The sequence below is a fragment of the Hylobates moloch genome, unplaced genomic scaffold, assembly GCF_009828535.3.
Source record: "Hylobates moloch isolate HMO894 unplaced genomic scaffold, HMol_V3 SCAFFOLD_15, whole genome shotgun sequence".
In the NCBI taxonomy this organism is placed as follows: domain Eukaryota; kingdom Metazoa; phylum Chordata; class Mammalia; order Primates; family Hylobatidae; genus Hylobates; species Hylobates moloch.
Window position 1 is genome coordinate 78,001,514 of NW_026652290.1, and position 13,915 is coordinate 78,015,428.

The window sequence follows — 13,915 nt, forward strand, 5'->3', positions numbered from 1 at the left end:
ATGGACACTCAAGTCGAGAACAACTGGTTTAGGGGATGCCCTGGGGTCTTCTAGTTCTCCTAGTCCAAGAAGTCAGGCTTCAGAAGGGACAATCTGACACAGTAACCCCAGCTTTGCAGCCAGTCCCTACATCTGTAATCTTGGGAAAGTGAGGCAGCCTCCCTAAGTCCTAGTCTCTTTTCATTTCCTCATAGTGCTGTTAGGCAGATGACATACATGAGGCCCCAAGCACACTCAGGCATGTGGCAGAGGTTCATTAAATATTCTCTTCCTTTCTCCTTCTAATTTGGGTCTTGAAGATCATATGACTTATGTTTTGACTTATGTTAAAGTTTGGAAGTTTGGGAGCTAATGAGTAGGGGAGAGGACACAAGTGCCTGCAGGGACCCTTCAGCTTTGTGACCACCTTCCTCCTACCAGCCCTCTGCCACATAGAGGACAGAACAGGATTCCTGGTAGATAAGCCAGGCCCAAGGACAGGCCCAGGCCCCCCACAAGAAGCTCCTTCGGTTCCACTGAGGCCTCTGTCTCAGGAAATAACCCAGAGCTGGAGAGCAGGCCATAGGCCAGGCCAGCTAAAGGGACAGCCCAGCACCAGCCACCACCAGAAGACAGGAAAAAGACAGACTGCAGCAAACCGAGTAAAAGGACAGACCTCATGAGCTCCCGGAAGAGAAAAGAACTGGCTGATTTTGGGACATCAGTCTAGGACCACCCTGGCAGCTGGGCCCAACAGCAGCAGGCTGAAGAGGGCTGGACCCTGGGGCTGCCTAGGGCCCTGTGGCCCAGAGCGGGCCGGCAGGTCCTGGGACCCGCTACCAAGAGGCCAAAGCCAAGAATGACTGTGGCCCCTTCTTTCCACTCCACCGCAAGGACTATCCTCTCTCTGCATTGCTGAATGAGCTCAGCCTTTAGCCTTTACATCATCAATGCTCTTGGACCAGCAGACTGGCATTACCTGGAAGCTTGGGAGAAATGCAGACTCCCCTCCAAAACACACACACATACATGCACACACACACACACACACACACACACACACGCACACACACACACACGCATGCACTCAAGGCATCAGCACTGCATCTCATGCATCTTAAGATTCTGTATCTAAAAGTTGTGTCTTTTTACTACTTTCAAATCTATAAGGGATTCTGGCATATAAGCTCCCAGGAATTCTTTAGCAAACCAAATAATCACCCTCAGGCATGTTTTGGGTAAACCCCAATTTTTATTGAATGCCCTTCAAGAAAAAAAAAAAAATACAGAGGTGCCAGTGGCCAGGGCTGTACAGGGAGAGATCTGGGGTCCCAGCTAACACTGACCTGGGAATGCCCCTCTGCCTCAGCTTACCCCTCTGAGAAATGAGAAGGCACACGGGGCTTCTCCAGGGCTCTGCAGATGGCCATGAGCCTAAGCAATCCAGTCCCAGCTCTGAAGCTGCCAGTGCCAGGTGGAGCTGGGGCTTTTCCGAGCCATTGCTGGCTGCCCTGCCAGAGGCCAGCTTGAAAGATCTCTTTGTTCTTGTCTCTCATGCTGACCTTTCTGAGCAAAGCTGCCCACTTTTAACAATATCCAAACAGGGCCTCAAACAAACCCTGGCCCAGAAACAGCCTGCGTGGGGAGAAGCCAGGAAGCCATTTATTCCAAGTCAAGTAAAGCCTGGTTGGCCAGGAAGAGAAAGAGAGATGTGGGTGTGATGATGGGTCAAGGACACAGCTCATCTTAGGGGAGCCTCTAGGTGGGATGTGCAAGGGGCTGGCAAGCTCCCCAGTCCCCTAGGTGGCAGCAGGCAGTGCTGCACGTTTCACAGAGCCCTTCCTTTACCTTACTCAGTCCATGCAGCTTCTAATGAGGTTGGTGAGGGAGGCAGGCTTCATTATCCCAGTACCAGCACAATGTGTGCTGCATAGAAGGTGCTCAAGAAATGATCACTGAATAAATAAATCCCTATGTTCCAACAGGAAAAAGAGCCTGGAAGATGCCTGCCTTTCCAGGCTGTCACTTACCCAAACGGAGAGGCAGGCTTACGGCAGGCACAAAAGGGTTCAGATCTTCCTCTCTTCTCACCCTGAGACCCCTGGGAAAGACAACACCTGTCTCTTGACCCAGCATGGTTACATTTTCTTTTCCTGGCCATGTGAACTCCGGAACTCCTGGGACTCAATTTGCTAAGTCTTTACAAAGTACCAGCTGCCTACCAAGTGCCTGGTCATCAGCTCTGTTCACAATAGAGTTTAGCCAAGTATTTTGCATACAGTAAGTGTTAAAAAAATTTGGGGAAGACCGGGTTTGAGCTCAAACAGAGAATGAGAAACTACATGGAACTGATAGCTGAATGGAACCTAAACAGATACTAGTGCATATGGCCCTGGCCAGATGTCCCCATTCCAGGGCCAGTAGTGCTAACTGTGTATGAAAGGTTACCAGTCAAAGACCCAGAAGAGCATAGCCAGTTGGCAGATCCCAACAGCAGAATGGGTGAATCAGGGGACAAGGTCAGGTGAAGTTCAAATGGTCATCAAACTGTTCACCCCTGTCGCAGACCCAAATCCTCTGTTTCAAACACAGAATTCCTCTTCACTCCCAGCCCCAGAATAGGGCTGTGACATTTCCCTCCTGTGGCACTGAGGATGTCGTCCAGGTGCTGGGCTCTTTCCTTTCTAGTGAGGCGGGGGATGGGGGATGGGGGTGGGGAAGGTTGAGGAGGTGGTGCTAAGAGTAGACAAAGGCTGTGCATTCAGAGAGGCTGGAACGGGCCTCAGAGATCACCCTGTGCCCCAAAGCATGACACAGAGCACCGGGAGGCTCTCAGAACGAGCTTCACTCTTGGGTGACTATGGCCCTGGAGCCCCAGATTTGTGAGAACAGTCTGACTCCTGTCCTCCCCTAGCCCTGCAGATACCAGGTGGCTGCTGGAACAAGGCAGAATTACTGATGGAACCCCTCATGGGGGTCACACCAAACAGCAGGCTGGGCTTTCTAAGGTGCCTTTGCTGCCTCTCCAACTTGGCATCCAGCTGGAAAGGTGGAGCAAACACACACACACACACACACACACACACACACACACACACACACACAACACACACACACACACACACACACACACACACACACACACACACACACAGGGACAGTGCTTTCACTGGCCTGAACAACCTGCCAAAGCCCTGGGGAACTCCCTTAGAAAACACATCCACTCCCTTCTCTATTGTTTGATTTTGGTGCAGTGAGCATATGTTGCTTTACTAATTAAAAAAAATTAAAAGAACAAGCACAAAACCTGCAGCTCACCTGGTTCAATGTGCATGGCCCAAGCTCACTCTGGGCCCAGAGCAAAAAATAGGTGCTGCCAGGTCTAGGCGGAAGGAAGGGAAAAAACCAACTCAGAGAGAAATGGGCTCTTGCCCACTCTGGGTAAAGGAGCAGAGTCGGCTCACATTCTTGTTCTTGGGAGACGCCCAGGCACTCATCCTAGTGCAGTTAGAGCCACTGACAGGGACAACCAGCTTCCCTGGCACTGCACGGTCCCCCTCCCCTTTCAGGCCCCCACTGCTTCACCCCTGGAGCTGTTTCATGCAAAAGAGAACCAAGCTCATTTCTGGAGCCTCCCCTATAGTCTGGACCCTGGGCCCAGCAGTCATTGCCCACCTCCCCAAAAAACATGTCAGAAAGGTGCCCCCTCCTGGCAACCAGGTGGCCGAACTGCCTGGGGCAAGGCTCCAACCAGAGTCCACGGCTGCCCTCTAGTGGCGGTGAGGGGAAGAGACACCCTCCACCCCCACCCACCGCTGGCTCCTTTGAACTGGAGCCTCCCAATTCCTGATGGTCCTTTCAGGCCTGTGCCTTCAGTTCTAGCTCAGTTAGGAACCCTGTCATCAGCCACAGAGCAAGGGGCAAGAACCATCTGGGGAATCAGCTGCTGAATCAATAGGGCAAGGCTCCTGGAGGAAATTAACATCCCTCAGACATCCTGATGAGGAACTGGGCAGCAGTCTCAGGCTTAGCCAGAGATGGGGAGGACCAGGCTTTCCTGAAGTTCCAAGGAAAGCGTCTGGGGTCCAGCAATCGCCACCCACCGTACACAGTGGACAACAGCACACTCTTTAAATTAGGTCAAGTCCTCAATGGCAGGGACAAGCTGGACTCTGGGGGCGGGCACTGCCTGTGGCCATCTGGCCCCACCCTGTTCTCAGCAGGGTCTCCTTAGTCTCGCTGGCAGCTGGGTCCAGCCAGGCCCATGTGGGAATGAGCTCAGGCAGGAAGCAGGCTCCACCATCCCTCCCTCTCCCTGGGACCCTGAGGAACTGCAGCACCTCTGCTCCACTCTTGGCCCCTTGGAGTGAACTGCTCCTCAGACACCTTCAGGGTCCACCCCACCCCAGACAGCACCCCCACCTCTCTGCCTCTTTCCCCCCCAGCACAGAACACTGCCTGACCGTCTCCACCACAGGCTCCCCTCTGGGATGGTCACTCCACGAAGGGAGGAGACCTCCTCCTGGCCACAGCTCGAACCTTGCAGTGAGGGCAGGGCGTCTGGCCCATAGCAGGCACTCGGAGGCAACCCGGGACAGGAACTGAGGGCCTTTCTCTGGGCTTCATCACCTAAACCTGACTCCCCTCACAGGGTAGTAAGCTCCCTGAACACCGAGAAGGGTTTCTCCCTGCTTCCCAAACAACCCAAGAGGCCAGGAGGGCAAGATGGAATGTAACCAGCAGAAAATGCTGCCTGACTCCCGCAGCCCTTTAACAGACCATTCAGAGCTGCCCGAATGCAGATAAGCTGACGTCAGTATCTGACAGGTATTCTGCCTCTAGCACCTTAAGCTAAGACAGTGGTTCTCAACTGGGGGCAACTGTGCCCCCACCCAGGACATGTGCCAATGTCTGGAGCCATTTCCGGGTGTCACACTTGACCAGGGCGAGTGGGGGGATGGTGCTCCTGGCATCTAGTGGGTGGAAGCCAGAGATGTTGCTAAAACCTACAATGTATAGGAGAGCCCCATGATGAAGTTACCTGGCTCAAAAACCAACAGTGCTGAGGCTGAGAAACCCTGGACTAAGGTATCTTTATATTATTTTTTAACTTCCTAACAACAAATGAATTAAAAAAAAATACTGGCCCAGCGCGGTGGCTCACGCCTGTAATCCTAGCACTTTGGGAGGCCGAGGTGGGCGGATCACCTGAGGTCAGGAGTTCGAGACCAGCCTGACCAACATGGAGAAACCCCGTCTCTACTAAAAATACAAAATTACCCGGGCATGGAGGCGCATGCCTGTAATCCCAGTTACTTGGGAGGCTGAGGCAGGAGAATCACTTGAACCTAGGAGGCAGAGGTTGCGGTGAGCCCAGATCACGCCATTGCACTCCAGCCTGGGCGACAAGAGTGAAAACTCCGTCTCAAAAAAAAAAAAATACTGAAACTGACGATTCACCTACAAGGATATCACTGTGACCAAGGGACAATGTGGTATTACACAGGCTCACGAATGTAGACATGCCATGGGCAGGCGGTGTGCTGGGCGTGGTGCCATGGGCTGGACAGACCCAGCTTCGGCACCAGGCTCATGGGGTCTACACCTGTGAGCTCTGACTTTGGGCAAGTTACTTAACCTCTCCTTTCTTCAGTAAAATGGGGATTGTATTAGTTCTTGCTTCATAGGATTATACAGAAAGGCATTTGCATTCTGCCTGGCATGAAGTAAGTATTAAGTATTCAACAAATATTAGCCACAATTATGAGGAAAAGTGCACAGAAATTATTTACAGTCCAGCCACACAGGCTGCAACTCCAGCTCCTCTGGGCTGGATGGGCCACAGGAAACAGACAGAGGGGCTGAGTAACTGCCACGTGTCCTGGGACTGCTACTTATAGGCCAAGACTTTCAAAGGTTTGTGCTGTTTCCTTGAAAAGAAATGATGACTCAATTTCTACCCCTCTTCAGGGTGGTGAGGTTGGGGCAGGGTAGAGCCAGGATCCTGGCTGTAAGGACCAAAACGTGTGCCTCAGGAAGAAAGAAGAGGAAGGGAGGGGGTGGAGCTACAGGAACAGAAAGTGACTGAAAGCACTTGGGCTTTCTGGGGGGTGATGGTCAGTCAACACCTCCACCCACTGCTGTATTGCATACCCACTGACCCACAACCCTCATGCGTGGCCTCAGCACAGAGTGCAGACAGGGGGAAGCAGGCTCTAGGGAGGGTGGGACCGCCTGCAAGGAGACATTCTTTGAGAATGGTGATTCAGGGTCCCAGAGGGGTGGGAGTCAGCGCACTGTGGATCAGCTCTATGCTCCCAGCCGTCACCAGGCCCTGGCTTCTCCCACACACCCACGGGCTGCACAGGCTGTCCTTCCATGCCCCAAAATTTGAAAATGGCATGAGTTTCCAGGCCGCTCAGGCCCGAAGCTGGAATCCCAGTGGGTGAGCTCGGGCAAGTGACTCAACCTTTCCAAGCCTCCCTCACTAGTGAATGGGGTCACCTGGCCTTCCCACAGCACTGTACACCAAGCACATGGTCCAGCCAGGCCCCCATCAGAAGCATGACTGCCGCTGGTCTCTCTCCCTCTTTCCCTCCTGACTGTCCGTGATGTTCACGTTAAAGTCATACCTGCAGAAAATTCAGTTGTGGGGAAGGGGAGCAGGCAGCCCCTAGAGGTGGCTGTGGGGGGGCTCTCAATGGAGAGGAAGTTAACAGCTGTGAAAATACTCCAGGTGTTTTGCATTCCCTCCCTCTCACTGGACCCTCACACCCTCTGGGACATGGACAAACAGAGGCCCCCATCTTAGAGGGGAGAAAGCCAACTAGAGGGGGAGAGGGGGAGCCTGTTCAGGGCCACAGAGCGGCCTCCAACCCCAAGGCCTCACCCTTACTTCCTCCAGATGGTGAGGGCACCCACCAAAGTTTTCACACCAGAAGCTGGGACACAGCACCTGCAGGGCGTGAGCATCCCCAGGGGCTCAGCTCAGTAACAGGATTGCTGCTGTGGGCAGTGTAGCCTATCAGATAAGACCGCCAGCTAAGAAAGTCAGCCGGGCCCTGTGCACAGAATCCTGGCTCTCCCACGGACAAGTCACTTTTGTTCCCCGTGCCTCGATTTCCCATCTGTGAAGCAGGGATGCTAACTGTGGCGCTTCCCTCAGGGAATACTGGGAGGACTAACAGACATGCAAGTGCCTGGTGTGAATTTAGCACTTCCTAAGTGGCATGCATTATCCTAAGAAATATCTCTGAAATGGATGAATGAAGGAGACAGAATATTGAAATTAGAACTGTCCCCTCCCCACGAAATCCACTCCAGGAAGCTTTCATAGATAAGAACAGCCCCTCTGGTCTTCGTGCCTATGCAGGTCCTTGGGAGGGAGGGAGGACTCCTTAACCTCTGTAGTGCAGGGGTCAGCAAACTGTTTTCTCTAAAGGGCAAATAAAGACAGCAAATTTTACAGACTTTCCCATAAGGTCCCAAATGCAGCTATTCTAGTCTGTGGTGAGATTATATATAAATGAAGGGGCATGGCAGTGTTCTAACAGAAGTTTATTTACGAAAAAACTGGCGGCAGGCCACCCCTGCCTTACACACACAACCGCCCCAGGTCCGCTCCAGGCTTCATAAGTCACTGAGGAGTTAGAGTGGTGACCCCTGCTCCTCCCAAATCTCTGCAGGCAGAGCTGAGGACGGCCTCTCTTCAGGTCCCCCAGACTCATCACTGGGAGCTAACAACTGGCAGAGGGAGACAAGGGGGCTCCAAGCGGCAGCCGTGGGGGAGTGGTGGTCTCCAGCTTCAACTCCTGGGCCATGAAAACAGGAACCAGAACTCCAGGCCACCGTTTCTCTGAAACCAAAGCTCAGCAACCGAAAAAGGATCAAAAAAGCAGGTGGTGGAGGTGGAGTGAGGCAGCTGTGCTTCTCAGTGCCCCTGGGCCGTCCTTAGCCTCATTTCTGGCACAGGTGGTCCAAGGAGCCCAGGACTCCATGGCGGGCCCTACCCTTGCGGGTGAACTGCCTCGGCTCTCCCAGCCTCCACATCCACATATTCCAAACAGTGACACCACCACCTCCCTGGCCTACCACTTGAGAAATTACAGAAAGAAAACAAAAGGTGGCTCATATTTGGGCCAGCAAGCCTGTCCAGCTGTGGACTACACAAAAATAATAAAACAAATGATAATACTGGCTTTGATTTTCCTTTTCTTTTCCTTTATTTCTATTTTTATTTATTTATTTTTTTTGAGAGAGGGTCTTGCTCTGTTGGCCCAGGCTGGAGTGCAGTGGTGGGATCATGGCTCACTGCAGCCTCAATCTCCTGGGCTCAAGCAACCTTCCTACCTCAGCCTCCCGAGCAGCTAGGACCACAGGTGCACACCACAATGTCCAGCTACTTAAAAATATTTTTTTTTGTAGAGACGGTCTCACTATGTTTTCCAGGCTGGTTTCAAACTTGTGGACTCCAGCAATCCTCCTGCCTCAGCCCCCTAAAGCTGTGGAATTATAGGCATGAATTCTAGGCAGTTGTGATCTATCAGGCACCCTGGTGGATGGGTGGGTGGGTGTTCACATATAATTTGATCCCCACAACAACGCTATAAGAAGGCAGGCATGGTCCTTACCACCACCTTACAGGTAAGGAAAGCAGAGGTTCAGAGAGCTTAAGGGACTTGCCCACGCACACACAGGCTTGTCATAAGCGCTGGGATTCACTCCCAGGTGTGCTGACTCCACAGCTGTGGTTCTCACTCTCCTGTCTGCCAGGCATGAGGAGAGAAGGGGAGGCAGCCTGTTTCCCAGTAGAGGCCCTTCCAACCTATTCATTTTTTTTTTTTTTTTTTTTTTTGACAGAGGGTCTCACTCTGCTGCTCAGGCTGTAGTGCAGTCGCACAATCACAGCTCACGGAAACCTCTGCCTCCCGGGCTCAGATGATCCTCCCACCTCAGCCTTCCAAGTAGCTGAGACTACAGGTGCATGCCACTAAGCCTGGCCAATTTTGTTTATTTTTTGTAGAGACAAAGTCTCCCTATGTTGCCCAGGCTGGCCTCAAGCGATCCTCCCACCTCAGCCTCCCAAAGTGCTGGGATTACAGATGTGAGCCACTGTTCCCAGCTCCTTCCACCCTATTCTTTCCATTTGGAAGACAAGAGACTCGTGCGTGCCTGTCCCCACAACAGCAAGGGCAGGGTGAAGAGAAGGAAGAGGGCACAGGACTCCCCTGGGCCAAGGGTCCTGCTGGGGCAGGACTGCCTCCCCAAGGCCCAGGTCCACCTGCCTGCTGCAGTCATCACAGCCACTGCCTCCTGGAAGTGACCTCACCACAGCCTGTTCCACATTCTGGACAAAAAACTCCACCTCCTTCTCTTCCAGGCAGTTGAGAACTCAAGCTCAATGTTATTGATAAGCAGCTCCATTGGGCAGGGATACCTGCTAGATGGAAAAGCTGCCTGGGCCAGAACCGTGTGCTTTGGTCAGAATGCTCCCCTGGCAGTCCCAGAGCACCTGGAGACCCACTCCATCCAAGGGCACCACATCGAACAGTCAGCAGCTTCACGGGCCTTTGCCTCCTCCTGAAGATTCATGACCCACCTCAGGCTCCGGTTCTAGAGAGTCTCAGAGGTCTTCAATCCATTGTTTCCCAAACTTATTTGGCCACGGACCCTCTCCTGCAGATTCCTGCTGTCCTACAATCCTCAGCCTCATCCCACCCTTTCTGCCCCTCCCAGACTCCTCTCATTTCCCCTGCCCCCACCAAGGCCCAGATCAAGCCTGACCTGCCACAGTCCACTATGTGCCCAGCCCCACATAGCTCTGAGCCCACCTGCAGGAGTGGGTTTGGCCCACCTCCTCCTTGACCCCCACATCGAGCAACTTTGTAGGGAAGGGAGATAAGCAGGAAGGAAAGAGGCTCACAGCCAAGCCTGGGTGGAAAGAGCAAGCTACAAGCAGTGTGTCCTCTAGGATACTATTTTGTTGTGGTTGTTATAAAAAAAATACATTTGTGCATCTACATATAGAAAAACACGAAAGACATGTATGAAAATGTTTAAAGTAATTATTTAAAGTCGGCGGGGGGAGGGGGGATCAGCAAATTTTTTGTCAAAGGCCAGAGAGGGGCTAAAGGTTGAGCTGATCACCAGTGGCCAATGATTTAATACATCATGCCTACATAATGTAGCAGCCATAAAAGCCCAAAAGCATGGGCTTGGAGAGCTTCCAGGTTGCCGGACACGTGGCAGTGGTGCACCCAGAGAGGCCCTGGATGCTCCGCCTGCCTTCCATATATCTAGCCCTATGCGCCTCTTCCACCTGGCTAGGCTGTGCCATTTTATGTGGTACTGTACCCCAGTCATCTAGCAAGCAAACTGCTCTCCTGGGTTCCATGAGCTGCTCTGGCAACTTATGGATCTGAGAAGAGGTCGTGGGAACCTGATTTGTAGCCAATTTAGACAGAAGTTGTTGGTAACCTGGGGACCTGCTACTTGTGACTGGTGTCTGCCATGGAAGGCAGTCTTTCATGGGACTGAGCCTCTGTGCCCCTCCCAGACTCCTTCCATTTCCCCTGCCCCAGCCAGGGCCCAGATCAAGCCTGACGGTTAGCATCAGAGGTGAATTTAATTGTTGGAACCCAGCTGGTGTCAGAGAATTGGTTGTGAGTCGCAGAAAAAAACCCACATTTGGTCACAGAAATGACCTGTGTTGTATTGAGTATAAAGTAGGGCCAGGCACAGTGGCTCACGCCTGTAATCCCAGCACTTCAGAAGGCTGAGGCGGGAGGATCACTTGAGTCCAAGAGTTTGAGACCAGCCTGGGCAACAAAGTGCAACTCCCTCTCTACAAAAAATACAAAAAATTAGCCAGGTGTGATGGTGCATGCCTGTTGTCCCAGCTACTCAGGAGGCTGAGGTGGGAGGATCACCTGAGCCCAGAAGGCGGGAGTTGCAGTGAGCCATGATCACACCATTGCACTCCAGTCTAGATGTCAGAGCAAGATCTGTCTTTAAAAAAAAAAAAAAAAAAAGAGAGGGTATAGGGTAGAAGAAAACAGTAAGTTTGCTTTACCCTACTAAACAAGTACCATATGCAACAATCATGTATTCAAAAGCATGTAATGAAAAGAATGAATAAAGTGAAATGTAACAAAATAAATCACACTAAAAATGGCACACGGGCCTCAGAGAACTCCAGGCAGTCAGTGACAAGAAAGCTGTGTGACCCTGACCTTGGTTTCCTTGTGTGTGAGGAGGCGGTCACACCTACTGGGCCTGACCCATGGCCATGGGAGGCTGATGGGGCAGGGTGTGACCACGCACAGGGGACGGCTGCACTTGGCACCTATGGGTCCGCTCCTCTCGTCAGTGATGTCCTCCAGCCCCAGCCCATTGTGTCTGTGCAAGGTTGTAATGATGCAGAGGAAGGGGCCCAAAGCCTCAGCTGCAGAGACAGGCAGGAAACCCCAGCTCTCACCTGGGAGTCCCCAGACTGGTGGAGATGTTGCCAGCACACAGGACCAGTTACGGAATAGCCTCAGAGCGACGCTTGCCGCCCATACGCACTCCTCATCTTGTAGCTTCTCCCTCCCCTGCCACCACCCAACACACCCCATGAAACAACCACTCCTGGCCTAACACCAGCCACCCCCTCGACTATTCAACAAGGCAGGTCTTGCTTCACCCAGGAGCAAAAGCCTTCAGAAGGCATTCCAGGCACTATGGTTCTTAGGTCTCAGGCCAGTATTCCGAGGGACCTCGAGACAACCCACAGGAAAACAAGCATTTCTGCTGCCTCGTCAGCAGGGACAGCAACAGTCCCAGCGTGATGCCAGAACTTTACTTCTACCATACTTTCTCTTGTCCCTCACCACTCCTTAAAAGCCGGAATGAACAGGAATCTGCCTTCCCATTGGGTTTTTGGGGAACGTGAGGCTCAGAGGAACCAAATAACTTCATTGACACCACGACGACAGAGGACAAAACCAGTCCCACTGGCCAGCTCACTGTCCTTTGCTTTTTCAACATCACCTCCCAGGTGCCCTCCGCCCTCCCCTCTTGAAATGCCCACTCCTGTTTCTCTTCTTGGCAGTCTCTCCCGAGCACACACAGGCTTTATTGCTTCCGTGGCTTCCTGAAGCGTGGCCCTTCCCACTGAGAACGCCTCTGCACACTCCTGTCTGACAAGATGTGACACAAGCCAGTCCCCACTGATCCTCTTGGGAGAGCATGTGTGCACAGGCCAGAGAAGAGGGAGAGCAGCCTTAAGGCCACGTCAAAAGCCTCAGCCCAGGGGAATCGTTCTCCCACTCACTCAATTACCGGTGACCTACCCCTTCTTCAGGTTTTTCACATAGGCGCTCTGGAGGGCGGCTTCCAGGAAGTAGGTGAGCTCATAGTCAACCAGGTGACAGCCTTTCAGATGCCTCGAGGTGCTGTTATTTGTGGTCTGGGAAGGGGAACAGAGAGAGAGCCATTGTCTCAAAGTTCTGAGGCAGAGGGTCACTCAGCAAGAGGAGGTGGCCTCATCACCATCCCAGTTCCAGCTGTTCAGGGCACATTGTTGCAATTCTCAGACCAGGCTCGATCTAACTGGCTTTAACTCAAAATACGTCTAAAGCATTCTCTCCCCATTCAACTGTTAGAAGCCCACAAGCCCTGTGTCTTTTTTTTTTTTTTTTTTTTTTTAAAGAAACAGGGTCTTACTATGTTGCCCAGGCTGATCTCAAACTCCTGGGCTTAAGCAGTCCTCCCACCTCAGCCTCCCAAAGTGGTGGGATTACAGGCATGAACCACCGCACTAAGCCCCTAACATTCATTCAACAATCACAGAGCTTTAAATTCATTAGCTCATTTAGTCCTTAGAGCAGCTCTATTAGGTAGGAACTGTCATCATTTCCATTTCACAGGTGAGAACAGAGAGGGTCTCTTCCTGCCCCAAGGCCACCAAGGTTGCAAGTGGTGGCACAGCCAGGCAGTCAGGTTCCCCTCTCCACTCTTACCCTCTACTGCAGGAGGACTTCCCTGTCTGTCCAGAGCCATGCTGAGCACTCACTCTTCAACCAGACAGCACTCACTGCCTGAGCACATGGTAGAGAGACCGCTTCACGCAGCACTGCTTCCCTGTTCTGCGTATGCAAACCTCAGCTCCCACCAGACTTCACTCCCACAGGGCGGGAGCGGTGTCTCCTGAGTCTCACTACTGTCCACGCCCCACCTCCAGTTAAGAAAAGAGAAGGGGAAATGAAACTCTTACAAAATCGCCACACAAGCCCAAATCTTATTTATGCCTCACAACGGTCCTACAGGGCTGGTTTTGTTTGCATTTTATAGATGAGGAAACTGAGGCTCAGAAAATGTCTAAGGTCAAAAGTATCAATTACAGACGTGGTGGCTCATGTTTATAATCCCAGCACTTTGGGAGGCCGAGGCAAGAGAATTGCTTGAGGCTGGGAGTTCCAGACCAGCCTGGGCAAAAGAGTGAGACTCTGTCCCAATCAGTCCATCAATAATAATTTAATGCCTAAGGTCACAAAGCTGGTGTCAGTCTGGACCTCAAACTCAAGCCTAGCCAGGTATGGATTCCAGGCTATTTCTACTATATATCAGTTAATTCATTCCACAAACATCTGAGTGTCTGCTATATGCCAGGCACTGTACTGTCCCTCTCAAACAAGCATGGAACGTCAGAACATCCAGAGAATTGAGACCCCCTGGTTCCAGGAAAAGCTGAGGAACAATTACCTCATTAACTGAGCTGTCGCTTAAAAGCCTCGGCTCTAACAGGGTCCTCCAGCCCAACCAGATGGGCCTGCCTTCTGTATACCATTTCCTTTGTCTAATCTGAGGGGGAAAAAAATCAATGAGGCATCCACCTCCTCTTTCAGAATTCAAAGGAGATTTAAGAGAAGGTCTTAGTTCCTCAGAGGTCAGGACT

At 52.1% G+C, this 13,915-nt stretch overlaps 1 protein-coding gene across 5 annotated transcripts in view; it reads right to left on the bottom strand.

The window, feature by feature from the left end:
* Positions 1-13,915, bottom strand: part of TTC7A (tetratricopeptide repeat domain 7A) — a 159,799-nt gene that overhangs the window by 83,255 nt on the left and 62,629 nt on the right. For all 5 annotated transcript variants that reach the window (XM_058428372.1, XM_058428371.1, XM_032176893.2 and 2 more), the window contains exon 5: positions 12,312-12,427. In XM_058428372.1, the coding sequence (XP_058284355.1) occupies positions 12,312-12,427 (116 nt within the window). The remainder of the gene's footprint in view (positions 1-12,311; positions 12,428-13,915) is intronic.